This window comes from Rhyacophila brunnea, unplaced genomic scaffold (genome assembly GCF_057557595.1).
Source record: "Rhyacophila brunnea isolate RB1 unplaced genomic scaffold, BYU_Rbru_1.0 scaffold_5, whole genome shotgun sequence".
Taxonomy (NCBI): Eukaryota; Metazoa; Arthropoda; class Insecta; order Trichoptera; family Rhyacophilidae; genus Rhyacophila; species Rhyacophila brunnea.
The window spans coordinates 4665683-4684901 of NW_028233170.1; the positions used below are offsets into that span (position 1 = coordinate 4665683).

General features: G+C 32.3%; 1 protein-coding gene across 2 annotated transcripts in view; it reads left to right on the forward strand.

The window, feature by feature from the left end:
* The window catches only part of Fatp1 (Fatty acid transport protein 1), a 138397-nt gene that overhangs the window by 29104 nt on the left and 90074 nt on the right, over window positions 1-19219 (forward strand). For both annotated transcript variants that reach the window (XM_085955947.1, XM_085955946.1), the window contains exon 3: window positions 1208-1482. In XM_085955947.1, the coding sequence (XP_085812073.1) occupies window positions 1208-1482 (275 nt within the window). The remainder of the gene's footprint in view (window positions 1-1207; window positions 1483-19219) is intronic.

The following is a 19219-nucleotide window of genomic DNA, read 5'->3' on the forward strand; positions in this document are numbered from 1 at the left end:
TAATACACTTATTTTTATAAAATACACATACCTACAATTAGAACCATGAACTTAAATTATGAAGAATTAAAACTATGTTAATATTTTCGTAAAACTGTTGAGCGCTCCGGTCAGCAAAAGTGCGCTGCATCGCTATTAATTATAGGTAGGTAGGTTCACATAATATAGTGATACTTGCATAAGCAAGTCCCAAGTGATACTAGATCGCCCAAAGTGAAAGAAATGCCCGTGGATAGAGCACATACTGTTATAATATCTATAGCACTTTTAATGTTAGCTGGCACCGTATCAGGGAACACAGAATTAATGGGAACTGAAATACCTAACGGGTGTAGAGTAACAGGCAATCGATCTCGAGTGTGGAAGAATATGGTATAAACTTAAACACGTGTCAAGAATACGTCATTCTAAGCGTGTCCTTCGTTCTGACAACTAGTCTCGGTTTATACACTGACGCTCATGCAATATTGATAGGTATATTTGAAGGTTGCAACGTGCGTCTATAATATGTGTTTCATTTTCGTACGAAACTCACACATTTAATGCCCTGCTTAAAAGTGTAGTATATTAGGGTATAGAATATCTGCCCTCTCTTAATTATATTTATTAATCTGTTAATTGAACTGGAATGCTTAAGTCGAAAGGGCTAGGGTTGCGTTTACTAAAATCATTGCCGACGAGAGTATTGTACCACTCGTTACCATATTAATTTATGCTCTCACCCCTCAAAATGTATTAATTTTATAAAGAATGAGAATGCATTTTGATGTCAATATAGGTATTTTTTTTATACAAATGCATGATTTTTTTCAAATAATTTTATAAATAAATATAAGTCGGTAGGTACCTACCTAGGTACTTCATTTTTATCGGTTTCAAATGTGTCCAATTCACTAATTATTACGTAGGCACCTATTTGTATGAAATAAACATCCAATAGTTTATTTACTATACAGTCAATTCTACGCAAATTAAAATATTCTTAATGTTGTGCTACCACCTTATAAGGGAACGTAATATTTTTTGTCTAATGGCAACATTACTTTCAAATGTCAAAATCCAGTCCTACCAATGTTTAATAATATAAAGTCTTACCCAACTGTCAAAGGATACTTGACAGTTTGGACTCTGTCATCCAATGAAACCTTATCATCGCGTTTGTGATTTGAAATGATAATATAGAAAGTGTTCTCTCAAATATTTGCAGGGCAACGATCACCCGGTCCAAGTTGACGTCGAAGGCGGCAAGCCGGTAACGGTGGCTCGATCACGGTTTGCCTCAGTTCGCCGCGTGTCGTGCCGGATCGCGGTCATGCTTGTCGTTTTATCAGTGGTGGCTGGCGTTTTTGCCGTTCTATGGTACTACCTGGGATGGATTAGCATCATGGAGTTGATCCTGGTGGCTCTGGTTGCTTACCTTGCAGCATCTGGATCCTGGAGATGGTTCTACGTGGCTGCCAAAACTGCTCCCAGAGACGTGAGGTGAGTGATTACAATATTATATTCGCTTTATCGTGTGCCAAGGACCTCATTATTTGTTTGTTTACTATTTTGATAACTCTCAACAACACAAATACACTGTAATAACATTAATTTATTAAGTTAGAGGGGATAACTCACAACTTTTAGAACAATAATATAATGAAAAACATTGCGAAACTATACTCAAAATCGACAGTTTTCTGTTGTATATATGAAAAACTCACTATAAAACCAGTTTTTAATGAAATCAAATGCTAATTTGGACTTCCAGTCACAAACTGATGACCCTTGATCAGTTTTTGATTCAAAATATTTCATTAATTATACGTCTCTGTATCCTATTTATTGTTTTAAACAATTATAGGTAGTTATAGATTTTAACTGCATACCTTTTAAGATTGTTTATATTAAATACACAATCTGAAACATATATAAATAACCATAAAAACATTACATTATATTACTTATTATAAAACAATGTAGGTACGTATTTCTACATACCTAATTGGAGTCTATTCGAACAATAAGACAACATTAATAGCGACTATAATCTAATAATGTTACAATAGTATTAAATAAATAAGGCATAGCGAAAATAAAGATAACTTAGTTTATAAACAATATTCCCTATGTGGGATGAAATTATAGATTTGGTTTTAAATAATAATACATTTCATGTTGATATTTTAAAAAGTTGCTCGGTGTAAGAGATTGAGAGGTATTTTAAAGCAGTGTAATAAATAACTGGTCAAAAATAGAATGTACACTCACTTTGCTTTCTCTTCGCCAAATATATAATTAAAAAAAACTTGCTAGCTCATTTGAATTTGAATTATTATTGTAGTATAATATGAATACTTATATAAAAAACTACCGGTAGTAAAACATCTAATATTAATGTCATATAGACAGCGACGTCGCTAGAAATATTCCCCTAAATCACACAACGGCCTCCACCCATATTTGTAAATATGAGATGCTACTTACAATCTTCCCTTGTAGATTGATATTTAAATTCACCGTTATGATTAGCTATGTAATCCTTTGTGGATCGTCGCCACCTCCAATATATCTCTCTACGCCTACATATCCTGAACTGCAGTTATCCAGTTTATGGATATTAACGCAGTCGAGCCGTCTCAACTTGTGTTTTCCAATTTTTCTACTTCACTTCAGGTTTATTGTCATTGGTATTTTTGGGGGCTGCGTTTCCTCCATTTTAGCAATATGACATAACCTTAAATTATTCTAAATATACACACATATTTTATTCGCATTCATGTTCACACTTTCACCAAATCGATATTTGTTGCTTCGTCTTGCTCGGTTACCAGGTTGTGTTTCCTTAGTTACTTCTCTGGTTACCAAGCTAGGTGCGGTAACAAATATGGATCCGGCTTTATAAGTTCATTTGACTCACTGCACAGTTATCTTATGAAGATTATTATAAAGACATTACTCTAAATAGTTAAGTTGTTCACTATTGTGAAACAAATAAGTACTATGAAGTCGGTTCACCAAAATGTCATTTGATTTGAACATCAGCGTTTAACACCAACATTTTAACTACACACTAGTTTAGATTTCTCTGCATTGTTTTAACAATCTATGTAAGCATTTTTGATTGATATACTAGTATGTCATTTAATATTAATTTTTTAATTTCATTTATTAAAAACAAATTTTGTTTTGAGGTTTAGGTCAATATGTTCGGCTGGGCCCTAATGCTTTACGTTTACATACTCTTGTAGTGAGCCAATCTTGCCCATACAAAAAAAGAGTATACAACAACATAATGTTTGTGGATCTAAGATATTTGGTTAAATAATATACTAATGTATTATTGGTTTATAGGCGTGTATAGATAGACTATTTGTATGTACTTACTCTTATGATAATATGCACTTTATTTATAGAATTTGTATCTCCATATACATAGTTGTCCATTGGATGTCTTTTTCCGATCCAGTGAAGTTATTCATAGAATTTATAATTCAAGTGAAATTAAAATTGCAAATTTGAATTCACAATCCGGTTAAGTACATATTTATTTACACTAAAATACATTTATAACGGCTTGAAATTATATTTTATGCAAAAAGATATGGACTTTTTCTCCTTAATATTTGTTAAAAAATAAGTTTTGTAATGTTATTTGTTAACTTAGTATAACATAATATAAACAAGGTGATAACTAAAATCCATTAAAGTATATCCATATAAAATTTAGTATCTATTAATAATATTAAGCAGGTCCAGAATATTTAATTATTTTTCTCATTTGGTAATAGGTTATATCAACATGATTTGAAGTATGTTTATAAATAAGATTGCCTCTCTTTGGTAATCAATTTAATTTTATTAAGTATAATATGCATATTTTATTTCATAAATGTATGGTGAGATATTATTAAATTTGTTTAGTATGTTGTGCTAAATTTTTCTTTTATGGAAATACATACATTGAAATTAATTGTAAAAATTTAGTAGGTAACAAGTTTATAGACTGATAGAAAGTTGATGATAAGTAAACCAATTGATATAAAAATTTATTACTAAACAACTTTTGTCGATTAATCCAATTTTTTCTTGTACATTTTACCTGTTATATAATTTACCCCTGAGCAAAAACTTAAATAATGTGTACTCGGTTCCCACTAGTTAGGTAGGTATTATTTATTTAAAATAACTACAATTATGTATGACGTCATTGTGATCTTTAAAAAAAAGAAATCGCTCTATTTATTTTTAGACTCAATGTTCTTTAACAACATGATAATCCTTTCAAAGGATGACAAAAAAATGTTGTTTAAAAACGAAACCAGTTATTCTAATGACAAAACTTTCAGTACATGTAAGCATACAATATATTAGATTTACTTAAATAATAGCGAATATCTCCAATATAGTAAGTCAAGGTTAAGTATATTTTTGTCTTCTTCTTGGCCTTGACTACCTGCTATATTTTATAATCACTGACCTGGCCTTATAGTTGAATGGTCAGCATTTTTAAGCAGTAAATGTTTTGCAATGCGACCATATCTCAATGTCATTAGAAGCATTGAGGTGAGACTTGCAGGCAATTTGATATTATATTTTGCATCGTTTTTGATGGATTGTTATGTGTATATCTGTGTATATGTTGTTTGAATTCATACTGAAAGTTACCAAACTAAAATGTAGTGACACCCCCCACACAGTTGGAATAAAGTCCACAGTATTTACATTAGACATGTTCTATTAAATTTTGACAGTTTGATAAAGATATATTTTAAATAATATAATTATGTAATAAAATGGACGTTGTAGATGAGTAAATCAACACAACTATCGGTTAATGATTCACCCTAAATATTCCTACTGATATAAATTGAGGTGCTGAAAATTAAAAGATTACAAATAACTTGTCAGTTTAAAAAATATATATGAACAGTTTTCATATTAACACAGTAGGTACTTGTGGCGAAGGGTGGAGGTAGGCGGTGGACATTCGACATAAATAGTGCAAACAGCCAAAAGAAACAATAAACAGGACAATTCCGAGAGTATTTTTGAAAATAGTGGTCCTTTTAGCTTTATCTCTATACAAGATCGAGTTTCTTCAACATCTTTCACTTGGATCGATTTAATGCTTAGCTTCTTAATTATGGTGACTTCGTTTTTACATGACACATTCTATCATATTCTATAATCTATAATGTAGATTATAGATCATCTGATAGATCATCTTATAGATCATCACGGTATCTCAGGATTATATTATAATCCTGAGATGCCATTGTTTACACATAACTGACATAACAAAGACTCCAACATTGAACTTGAAACCTTTTTTCTTTATCCTTACCTTTGTTTGTATTTTCTCACTTAAGTAATTAACCTTTTTTTCTTATAGTATGCAGCTATGAGGTCAATATTTTTATATCGTAGAGTCAAGTGCTTCCCAACCCTTACTATTAACACGTAGCATTAAAAAAATCAACTTCTTAAATTAACGTACCTACCTACTTCGTGGATGTCATCCTACTTTCAGACGTAATTCTTTGTAACACTTAAATTAAAGGTTCTTCGTAATGTTATAATATAACGTATAGTATGCAAAAAACATGGAAAAGTTACATGTTGATAGGCTATGTACCAGCGCTCGAAATGGAAATGTTTACGAACCGGAGCGCTCGATAATTTTCTGAAGATATTTACATAGTTATTAAATTTTATGTGTATTTTATAAAAAGAAGTGTGTTAGATTTTATATTATATGGCCTATGTAGATCAGACGGTCAAAATATTTTTTCCATGAGACGGAGCGATAATTTTACTGATTTCACGAATCGAAACGGCGCTCCGGTCAGTTTCGAGCCCTGCTATGTACGTAGATACGTACCTACGTACGTGTATGTATGTAAAAGTAAAGAAAACCCATAAGAAAACCCATTATTTTGATTGAGCAAATGTTTTTATTGCATCGTCATTAAAATATTTGACGTTCTCAGGATTATAGGAGTATAATATGTGATATAATATAAGTAAAAAATGTGTTAGGAGTAGTTTTCACCCCATCACATACTTACCTATTTATGGTTCAAATATTTTACTGCTTTATATGAAAAATTATAAACATAAAATCTTGTTATTTTGATGTTTTTTGTGTGGAGTCTATCCCTATATTACATGCTAGAATAGCATTTGATGACAATACTTCATTTACAGAAGATAAAATCAATTATGTAAAATTTTTAACTTTGATTTAAATTTACTCAAATTTGTCACTCATATTTCTCCGCTCCTTAATTATTACAGATTTACTTTTTGCTAATAAAATACGACTTTTTACTGCTGGGTCGACGGGTAATATCTCATAATCTATCCCGCGTCAAAACCACTGGAGATGGAAATTAAAATAATGTATGGAATTTAGTAACAGTGAGTACCTATATACCCTTGAATTTTACTGTACGCAACAATATCGTTGCGGCATAGTCCCCAATCGCCCGCGGCACGTTGTTTGAGAAGCTCTGTTGTAGACATAATTATATTATTTCATTATTTCCACCGGTAGCTCAGTATTGGACTTCGGAATCCTGGGTCAAAGGCCGTAACGTTAGCGAAGTTTAACAACTGGCTTATAAATTAGATAATCAAAATATGACTATTATAATCAATTAAACTTTTGTCATATTACGGAGAATTTTTTTTAATTCATCAGATTAATGACTACAAAGCAGGTAAGCGCCTAGTTTCTGATAAGAGATTGATATTTTTTTGATAAACCGTACCTAATAGATTTTCCTTTTATTTTTTCACATACTTATCTTGCGTGTTAAGTTTTATGTTATGGAATAATTCTTTAGGTACGTCATAAGTAATAATGATTATATTAAATCCTATTGAGTAATATTTTATCTCATTTAAATCGATTTAAGTCAGTTTGATTGATGTCTTCTAGGCATCTTAATAAGTTTCACAGTCATTATTTGAAAGTTTGCACCCTACTTAAATAATCAATTGTTGTTGATTATCTTATTTGATTAACAATCAGTTATTTATTTATTACAGTGGCGAGGGGTGGAGGTAGGCTGTTATGAATCAACATAATTACAAGATAAAAATAACTTTTAAATATATCGTTTTTAAATTTTCCGTTGAATCATATAAACTTGACTTGACTAGCTTAAACGATCAAAAAATTTGTACTTGATAGAAGTAGGTAATACTGAAATGTCATTTTGACATGTCATATTGATTTCCATAGTAACGCACGTATGTATTAATAATTTAGTTGCTAGGACCCCAGACCCCTAGCAACCAATAATGGTGTCGAAATAACTTTTCATACAAAACAGAATTAACTGAAAATGAATTCAATTCTGTTTAAATATGGCTAAAATGCACTGGGATCGTGTTCTAATATATTCTAAAAGTTTCAAATGTCTAGCTAGTCGGGAAGTTAGTTAAAAATCGATTGCAAGATCTGTACCGGACAAAGAACCACCGGACAAATAAGAATACGAGTTAAGAAAAACGTTGTAATAATAAATAGTGCACACTAAACTATGTCAGTCGTACTTATTTGTTTTCATTGAACTAAGAATACAATTTGCAGATGGTTAGTTTTTCAAATTTAATTAAACCCTGGTTTACCAAACCATACTAGTTTAGGTATGCTAAAGGCGATCCGACAAAAACAGTGCATGCTTATTTGTTTTCGTTGAATTAAAAATACATATTACAGATGGTGTTGGATTTTTTTTTTAATTAATTAAGCTCTGCCTAACCAAACCATGATCAATAAAAAAATCTTCTTTTATCTATAAAATCTCTAAAATTATGTACGGTTTAATTGCATAATTTTAGATATTTTATAGGTACTTAAACGATTTTTTTGACTATTATATATTATGGCATGGATTAGGCAGGGTATAATTGAATTGTAAAAACTAACACACTATCTACATATTATAGTATTAGTTCAATAAAAACAAAAATATGTTTGACTGACAAAGTTTAGTTTGCACTGTTTATGTCGGATCTTAACAGCCTACCTCCACCCTTCGCCACTGATATATGTATTATTAAGTATGTAGCTATTCACCAAATATGTTTAACATTACATCTAAAAACTTAAATACATGTATTAGAAGAAAACAAAGATAGCCCATAAACTGTACTAATCGTTACAATATTATTTTTTCAATGGCCTTGTTTAGAAAAATGTTTATTATATCGGATAATATGAATGTAAATACAAACCTAGATAATGTATTCATATATCTACTTATTGCATAGCAAAGACAATGAATGATATAGTCAGGTATTTCGATGTTACTTTCTAATCTCTCTGTAAAATTTTTATCGTGAGGGATTTTGGCAGGGAGAGAGTAACATTGGGCATCATATGAGGTTACGCAAGTTTTGTGATATTCTGTCGGTGTACAAAGTGGCAAAGACTCAACAGTAAATGATTATTTGACGTTTACATTAACAGAATACATACTGCAAAAAAAATCATACATGAGTACTGTTATATTCGACTAATTTTGTATGATTTTAACTGTCAATCTAAATACATTATATTAATTAAAATAAAACCAGTTAACAATATCCTAACTAATAATATAATAGCATAACTAAAAAAACACCCACGGTGGCCGCGCGGCTTAAACGTTGGACTATCACGCCGTGGGTCTCAGGTTCGAATCCTGGGTCTGGCAAGTACACATATTGTTTTACAATTTGTGTGTGAGTCAGGGTATGGACCTAATAGGTTGAGCAAGTGGCTGACATCCATTTCTCGTAAAAAAAAAACAAAATCTGTTAATACAAACCTCTACTCTGTGGAGGCCCATATGATCCTATTAGGATAGGACACAGTCGAAAAAAAAACTAATATAAAATACGTGGAACTGTATTTTATTTTTGTTAATATTCCACAAAGTTAGTTTTTATTGATCGTATTTTTAAAACTCACTGGATTTATTGTCAATTTTTCATTGGTAGCTATGCAATTATCTTTTATAATTATATATTTACAATTATAATTATCATAAAAATATGCCAGAGTCAGAAAATAAACTGGATGGCAGGTAAAAATGCTAGATTTTCTCAAAATAAAAATTTTTGGAAACAAGAATTTCAAAAAAGTAGTAGTTGTTAATATTATTTATACACGAGCGAAGATCGAAAAAGAATTTCGTATTTTACAACTACTTAATAAAATTAAAAATGAATGCAGGTCATTATTTTGTATGTAACATTAATTATTTTCAATTTGGTACAATATTCTAGCTATATAATGAGAAATTTTAAGCTGTTTGCGCTGTCGAAAAACATTAAATTTACCGCCATTCGTCTGATTCGAATTTTACTGGACGTCTATAAAATGCTAGATCTGGCAAGAAAAAATGCTAATTTGGCAACGCTGCTGCGTAAGTCAACGACTTATGACTTTTATTGAATGGATAATAAAAAAAAAGGTTTGTATTTAAAATGATAACAGGTTATAGGTACCCACTGTATACGAGCTCAGCTTTAACTTTAGCTAACGGATACTGACATACATTGCATTAGCATAATTCAATTAAACAACTTGTTTGTGATAATGGCCTAAATAAAATTGGCATGTGTATGCGACATCAGGGATGTAGCAAGGTATTTTATCGCCCAGGGCAGTAACGAAAAATGCGCCCCTTGCGTAAAACAAAACTTGTAGATAACATGCATACTTACTCTACCAAGATACAAAGTCCGATGGTGCCTGGTCACCATTAGTAGTCTTGAATAATACGTATTTAATAACTAATTAAAGTATTTTAAAAATTTACGGCCCCCTAAAACTGAAAAAAAAATCAAGATCTCAGATGTTTTTTGTTAGCATACAAATCATAGAACTCTTCATATACCTGATACCTATACATATAGTCCTTACTTAAAGATAAAGGAAAGACAGTGAATTTTCAACACTGCATAAAATAACCAGACAAAAGACATCAGTAAACAATAACCAACAACGTTTTATTGAGTATTATTACATAAACAAAATTTTCACACATGGTAATAAACACCAAAGAGATTTGCGCAAAAGTAATGTTTTATCGTACAAAAATTGCCTGTCACTTTTTATTCTTGTACGTCCAATAAAACTCCACACTTCTGCGCCCCTAATTGAAATGCGCCCGGGGCGACTACCCCGCTCGCACACCGCTCGTTACGCCACTGTGCGACATAGAAAGAATTGTAAGTTAGAGTAATAACTTGTGGAAATCACTGCAGTGAAACTACTTTATCGGTGTTTGGCTTCAGTATGCTTGAAAATATAATAATTTAATTTTGGTTAATATGTTAATTTTTATTTAATGGGCGATTTATAAACATGATTAACTGTGCTGTATTGAATTTTAGTAACCGAGATCTCGATTAACCAGATTATAGATTATCTGGCTTGCACTACGATCACAAGTTTCAAATAATTATAAGAACAATGCATGACACATAACCATAGGATTGGTATAACGTGAAATTTTCAAAAACTGAACAGTAAAGTGAAATAGATTTATGTATTATTATTTTTCGACTATCGGAATTTATTATTTATTATTATTACCTATCGGTTGTACCTTCATCTCAGATAGTCTGGATGAGGTTATATTGTGCGTCATGTTAGTAGTAATTTAATAGTATTATTGCACAGAGAAAACGGTCGCATTTGCTGGAGAATATTCTCAGTCTTTAGTATTCTTTCTCTGAGGTTGTGATGCTAATTTAAATCACTGTCGTACCTACTTATAAATTCAAATTTCGAATATAATATTGACATATCGCGTTCGCTTCATTTTGGTTTTATGGTCGAGGTAATCCGAGTAGAAATTGCGATATCTGTGCATCGTTTCCTTGTTGCGTTACCACATCGCCGTCTTCTCCGTTTCTCGGAGGCTTTCACGCGACCGGGGGCGCTGCGGCCGCTGCGGGTGTAATTCGAGAGAAAGTAGTCGCGATCGACGGAGCATTGCGGTAAGAAACACATAAACAAAATGGCTGAGTAATGAACAGCCGGCTGGTGTGCATTGACCGTGGACATTCGTGATCGCTGATTTCTTCGAGGTTATTGCCACTAACCTTTCAGTTATTTTGACTAGAATTTGTACATACTTGCTAAATCATTACGCCAGCTGTGATTACTAGGAGAAATTCTACACGTCTACGTCAGAAGCGAAGATTGACTACATACACGATTCATGTTTAGATAAAATATTTTAAATTTATGATGTGTTACCAGTAGCGAAAAATGCCTGATGGAGAAAGCTATACGATGGGTAACAGAAAAGAATAGTGTATACTTGGGCAATCCTTAGAGGGCATAATAATAATATGATACTAGCGAGACAGCCTGGCGACCGCCAGCTGGCTCAGCTAGTATGATATTAACAACCCATTTTCTTTTATTCAACGAATAATTCACAAGATTTTGAAATTGTAACAGTCCATAATTATATTAAACATACACAACCAGAAAAAATCTATGGAATGTTACTTTCAAAATCTTGTGAATTATTCGTTGAATAAAAGAAATGGTTTATTTCAATTGCCAGTATATGTCTAAATACATTTCGCCATCCAATTATTGGTGACTAGCTTGGTTACATGTAAATTTAACGTAAAACATTTCACCGTGTCACAGTTCGCCGTGAGCTTTCTTATCGGAAAGAGATGACCGTATATTATACGGTCTCCAATTTTATTAGACTCAATGTGAACATTAATTCAATTTTAATAGCTGATTTTGGCAAAATTCAAGAATGAAAACCTAACCTAACCTAACAAATAATCCAGTATATCGGCTATTTTCAAAATTTGTTTGCTGCTGGCTTCCTGTAAATTGTAAACCGACAAGAATCGTGTTTTATTTAGACATGAATTTTATGTCAGTACTATACGACCCAAAGAGGTTGGATGGTCTTTACGGTTATATATTTCTGATACAACATTTCACGGTGAAGTGTGCTACGGCGAACTGCATACGTACAAGTTTCCGGACACGGACTAGCTTCCCTCGGAGGATTGTCGTTGCTAAGTAACTACCTACACCTCCGTAATTTTAATACCGCATTACATTTAATTTTCAAAATTTTTGACATTCGGACTGTTTCATGTACAATATTTAACTTTTTACTTTTTGCGATCGTTTCGTTGAAACACATATGATATTATTGTAAACGTCAAATAAATATTATTTTGTCTAAAATTAATGCTACCAACGCTTCATTGTGAGGAAGTTTTTGTCAGGTACTGTTATGATCTAACATAGAAAGTAGATGAGTGTGTCTATTTATAGAGTTCACGGCGTGATGCTGTTGTGTACCTATCATTTATTATCATTATGTTTAGATTACGATAACGGTGCTCATTCAAATTCTTGATGAATAAGTTTAGTGTGTAATCGATCGAAGAAAATATTTTTTTTGTGCAAGTATCTCTGTCCTATTGGATAATGAAGGCCGTCTGGGAAGATGTGGTTCAATTTAAATAATATTATAGTTTCGAGGAAAGGGGAGGCCATTAAGAGGACGTTCTACAGAATTGGCCTTGAGAATTGAAAATATGATTTTTTAACATGTGGTCCATAATATCTGGTCTACTAGTTAATATAAAAAGGTCGTGTCAAAGTTGTTTGTGTTAATAAATTTGCTCTGTGACTGATCCGACTCATATTTCACATTTATTTCATCAGGGCTGTCGAAGACATAAATCATAATATATATTTATAATTTTAAATTTTTATTTATAATATATATTATTTAAGTTTTGTGCATCTAATGCCGGGTCCACACTGGCAACAAGTTAATTTGCTGGCAACCTCGTTAGATTTTACGATAATTATTGTAAAATTTCTTAAGCAATTATGGTAAGTATCGTAAAATTTAATGAGGTTGCCAGCAACTTGTTGCCAGTGTGGAAATGGCTTAATATCCACTGTGGTTCACGTAGTGGCATGGACCTGGGGTTAGCTAATTCAGGAAGTCAACACCCATGATAGAATTTTTTCCAGTTTTGGTTGCATTATATTCCAAAACTCTTCTGTAAAAATCGTTTCCGAGTTTATAAATCGAAATTTCTCGGTGTACATAGTAAACAAACCTACGAATAAAAAAAGACAAAAAGGAACATACTGATTCATCGCAGTAAAATCTGGTAATCAAATTCGCCATTTTGAAAAGCGACGATTTTGCGTAAACAAATATCACGTGGTCTGTACGTGTGCGGCAAACTTCGAATGTGTTTGTAATTTTGTGCAAAGTGCGAATGTAATGTTTTCAAATAATTGATATGGATTAATTATACCATCGTATTATTTTCTCAAAATCATAAACATACTATAATAGTATTTGAGTATCAACCTATATTCAATTTGAATTGGGTTATAATAATAATATACCCGTATATATATCAATAGTATGTTTGCTACAAAATCCACCCAAGTTATCAGTACGTACTTGCACAGGTTTGATTAAAAACCATGATGAAATTAACATTTAAAAAATATGAATGCTTAATATTATTTTGACAGCCCTGTTTTCTGATCGGCTTCATCTCGCAGGTGTTCATAAAATAATAATAATTCTCCGCGCGGCAGAAATTATCAGTAATAATAATAATATTTCTTGAAATAAAATCTCCGATGATTAGTGATTTTTGCGAAAAGATCGATTTAAATTGACGTAGTTACGACGCCGAGGTCCTTTTTATACTGAATTATATTTGAACGGCGGGCTCTTCAGCGGGCCCTTAAGGGGCGGCTGAAGAGCTCGGTATTCAAATATAATTTAGTATGAAATGGACCTCGGCGTCGTACGCACGTTAATTTAAATCGATCTTTTGGCAAAAATCACTAATCATCGGAGATTTTATTTAAAAAAAAAACATTATTATTACTATTGTCGACCTTCTACATTATTATTATTGTGGACAATGTTACATTATTATTTGATAAACAACTGCACGTGTCCGCTGATCAGAAAACAGGGCTGTCAAAATAATATAATATTAAATATTAAATTTTTACAAATTTTGTAAAATGTTAATTTCATCATAGTTTTTAATCAAACATGTGCAAGTACATACTGATAACTTGGGTGTATATCGTGGCAAACATACTATTGATATATCTACGGGTATATTATTATTATAACCCAATTCAAATTGAACATAGGTTGATACTCAAATACTATTATAGTATCTTTATGATTTCGAGAAAATAATACGATGGAATATATTATACGAGGGTGGGTCAATAATTCCTTAGAAAAAAGCATTAAAACAGTTTTTATTTTTGTATTTTTTTTTATTTCTCAACATAATCTCCTTGGAGCTCAATACACTTGGTTAGACGTTTCTAAATTTTTTTTAAACCGTCAGAAAAATAAGTTTTCGGAAGGTCCTCAAAATAAGCATTTGTCCGATCGATGACTTCTTCATTTGAAAAAAAACGTTGTCCACTTAGCCATTTTTTTAAGTTTGGGAAAAGGAAAAAGTCACTGGGGGCTAAATCTGGCGAATACGGTGGGTGGTCGACCAATTCGAACTTCAATTCTTCAATTTTAGCCATTGATCGTAAACATGTGTGAACACGGGCATTGTCCTGATGAAAGAGGATTTTTTTCCTGTTTAAATGAGGCCGTTTTTCTTCAATTTTGTTTTTTAGCTGGTCCAATAAAGATGCATAATAATCCCCTGTTATTGTTTTTCCTTTTTCCAAATAGTCAACGAAAATAATTCCACGTGCATCCCAAAATACAGTAGCCATAACCTTACCAGCTGATTTTACGGTTTTCGCCTTCTTTGGACATGGTTCGCCTTTCGCAATCCACTGCTTTGACTGTTCTTTCGTCTCGGGAGTATAGTGGTGTATCCATGTTTCATCTACAGTCACAAAGCGACGAAAAAATTCATCCGGATTGCGTTGCATGAGCGACAACAGGGCTTTAGAGGCCACCACCCTATTGCGTTTATTGTCGACTGTGAGCAAACGCGGCACCCATCTTGCAGAATTTTTTTTCATGCCCAATTTGTCATGTAAAATAGAAATGACGCTACCTTTTGAGATCCCTGTAACCTCAATTATCTCACTCAACTTTAATCTTCGGTCACTTAACACCATATCGTGGATTTTATTGATCATTTCTGGTGTAGTCACCTCTACAGGACGTCCTGAGCGTGGTTCATCCTTTGTTGATGTACGACCACGTTTAAATTCATTTAACCAGTTATAAATAGTTGCAAGTGAAGGAGCAGATATGCCGTGAACTAAATCCAACTCATTTTTTATTTCCTTTGCTGTTAACCCTTTTATATTCAAATGTTTAATAACAGCTCTAAACTCAATTTCCTCCATTTTTGTAAACAAGCATTTTTTTTTAAATGTACGAGAAACACACAACAACCCGACCAATCTGATTGAAACTTCGCAGCATGCTGAATCGGTAGTGCCGCTGCATGAAAACAAACCGCTTACAGTACTAGTCGCGCCACCTGTCGGCTTTTCTAAGGACTTATTGACCCACCCTCGTATAATCCATTTTGGTTGCCAGTTTTTACTGCGATGAATCACTGTGTTCCTTACTGTCTTTTTTTATTCGTAGGTTTGTTTACTATGTACACCGAGAAATTTCCATTAATAATATCGGAAATGAGTTGGAATATAATGCAACCAAAACTGGAAAAATTCTATTATGGGTGTTTACTTTTTGAATTAGTTGACCCCAGGAAAACAGGTACATGCCACTACGTGAACCACAGTGGATATTATGCCGGGTCCAAATTGGCAACATGTTGCCGGCAACCTCGTTAAATTTTACGATAAGTATGATAATTATCGTAAAAAATTTTAAGCCATTATGATAATTATCGTAAAATTTATCGAGGTTGTCGCGCGACATTGTTTTGCGCCAGTGTGGACCCGGCATTAGATGCACAAAACTTAAATAAAATATATTATAAATTAAATTTAAAAAGTACAATATAATTAATTGCGTCGGCAGCCCTGTCAGACACTTTTTATAGCGACAGTCATTTTTTATATGCCCGCCAGTCGGATGGATTAATAAAAAAATAATGTGTCTAGTGACTGTATGTTAATAATTATTTTTAGGCACTCATGATATAAATTATTTCGCCCATTGGCTTTACCTACCACTTGTTTCACTAGTATAAAAGTGAAGTTGCGCAGGCAATAAAAAGTCACTTTCTTTTTATAATAGGCAGACAGTAAATTCTACGTTTTAAAAAATATGCATTAGAATTACCTATTATATATTATTCTATTACAATACCTATTATTTTTAATATGTAGGTCCTAAACATTACAAATAAGCACTATTCATTAGTAATGTTTTTTGGATAGCACATGAAATAAAAATGTAGGTAGATATGTATGTCAACATCCTTCGTATGTTTAGTTCTCGGACAATTTCAGGTTAAAAAGTTATTAATATATTATTAAGTTTATATCGTGGCCAACACATAATCAAAAAAGTTATCATATCCATCATATCACTTGCAATACTTCCCACCAAAGAACTGATAAACATATTGAATTTAGTAACATTAAATGTTATTAGTAAATTTATTAGAAAATAAATTTTATTAGAAAGTACTATTTTTTGGTCACCCCATAGCTTCACTTCACAAGCTTCACTTGGAGGGAGTTTATTGAGACAAACATTGGCGGCAACCTTTTTATATTAACTAGTAGACCAGTTATTATGGACCACATGTAAAAAAATCATATTTTCAATTCTCAAGGTCGATTCTGTAGAGCGTCCTCTTAAAAATAATAAATTCAATTATATGCAACCATATCAGTGGCAAACGGTGGTGGTAGGATGTTAAGATCCGACATAAATAGTGCACAAACTTTTGTCTGTCAAACGTATTTGTTTTCATTAAACTAAGACTACACTGTGTTGTAGCTGACAGTGTTTGTTAGTTCTTTTAAATTAAAACAATAGAACAATTACAATTAAACCCTGCTTAATCCAAGCAAGAGTAGATAATAGTGAAAAAATATTCATTTATCTATAAAATGTCTAAAATTATGCGATTAAACCAGTGATGAACAAACCACGGCCCGTGGGCTGCATGTGGCCCAAAATGGCATTTATTGCATTGTCATTGAATACGACAAAATTCTAATTTCCTATGTAAGTACTAAGTTCTATCGTGCAAATATCTACATATGTACGTAATGCAGAGTGGAGAGTAATTGGAGTAGCTGATAAATGTATTTTTATATTAAATTTAAAATAATAAAATGTACTTATGTCTCGTCTAGTATATTTTTCAACATTTTTACTCCCTGCGGCCCGTGAAAAATTAGAAAATGGATAAATTGCCCCTTGTTTAAAATAAACTGTGCACCACTGCATTAAACCATGCATAATTTTAGATATTTTGTAGATGGAATAATATTTTTTATTGATTATGGTTTGGTTAGGCAGGGCTTAATGAATTTTAAAAAACTAACAACACCATCTATCATATGTATTCTTATTTCAACGAAAACAAATAAGTATGACTGAAAAGGCGTACACTATTTTTGTCGAATCGCCCATAGCATATCTAAACTATTATGGTTTGGTTTAGGCGGGGTTTAATTATTTTGTTAAAACTACCCAGTACCATCTGCAAATTGTATTTTAAGTTCAATGAAAACAAATTAGTATTGCTGTCAAAGTTTAGTGTGCACTATTTATGTCGAATCTTAAACAGTTTACCTCCACCCCTGGCCACTGACCCATATAGATTTAATTTATAAAATAAGTGGTAGATACACCGGGAGTTTTAGGTACGCAGTCTCCAGATTTGGATACTTACATCATTGCGAAAAGTTTGCCCATGCGATTTTCCATTGGGTGTTAACGCTATAGCAATAGTCATTTTTAAGATCTCTGTGAAATCTCTGTGTGATCTCTTACGAAACCCTGTCTGTCTGCCTCATACTGGGCAATATAAATTGAACAATTTTATTATAAACCAAACATAGAACATACACACATAATTTGAAATCATCTCATGCATATATCCACTAGAAAAAATCACCCGACTGGACTTGAACCTTTCAAATTATGTTTGTCCAATATATAGAATGTTACATTGTTGTTGTTGTTGTTGTTGTTCGTTGAATAAAAGAAATCATGACCCCCACAAGGGCTCAGGAGGCGCCCGGCGAGGCGAGTCGACCATATAAGTGAGATAAACACACATCACAAATTTACTTTAATAGTAAAAAAAGTCCTTCAACAATATTATTATTTTAAATTATGTGGTTCTATTTTATACTATTTTAAATTATGTATCAATACTCGACATATCCATAATTCAAATGGATGTATTAAAATATACAATAAAACACTAAATATACCTGCACATTAATTTTACCGCTACACCATTTGGAAAACGCTACTGTAGAGCCTTTATCCTAGCGATAGGAAAGGAGGGCTGCCAAAGATCATAGCCTGGAGGCCCGCTTCAAGATTTGGGCCCATGAAAGAAATACCTAGTGTATTAAACTAATACATAGTTAATATAATCTTTCCATAATTTCATGGTTGCTTTTTTTGAAAAATGCACGCAGCGCCGATAAAGTGTCACTAAAATTAAAATAGGTATATATATATTATTGAAAAGGCGTGTCTTGGTTAACGTTTGCATAGATAATCGGTATTCGCTAAAAATTTGTCTATGACATTGAATACTTGACATGTTTCTAGATTCGTTTTCTAATATATTATGCAGAACACTAATCATTAATTAATTCAAAACATTCGCATGACATTTAGATACCTAATTTTAGAACTTATTGATCAAAACATATTACCAAATGTGCGTTTTCCTGTTTCGACTTATGTCAGAACATTATTATTTTTTAATACATGTCCTTGATTTTTGTTTACAGACGTATTTGTTTTACATCTGTTAGTTCTGTTTTAATTTCGCCATAAGGGTAGGTACTGTGTTATGTCACGTTATGTGTTGATGCGCCTGAAAAATGGGTACATTTTAATACGTCATTGGCACATAAACATAATGCATAAGCCCATTTTTATTTACATAAGTACGACCCTTAAAGCGCCTGTACATGCGCATGGATTTACTTGCAATAGTGTGTATTTTAAACCATCGCGATAATAACTGTTTACACGTAAGAGTGCTCACTGTCTCGCCAATCTCATTCTTCAAAAGTAAG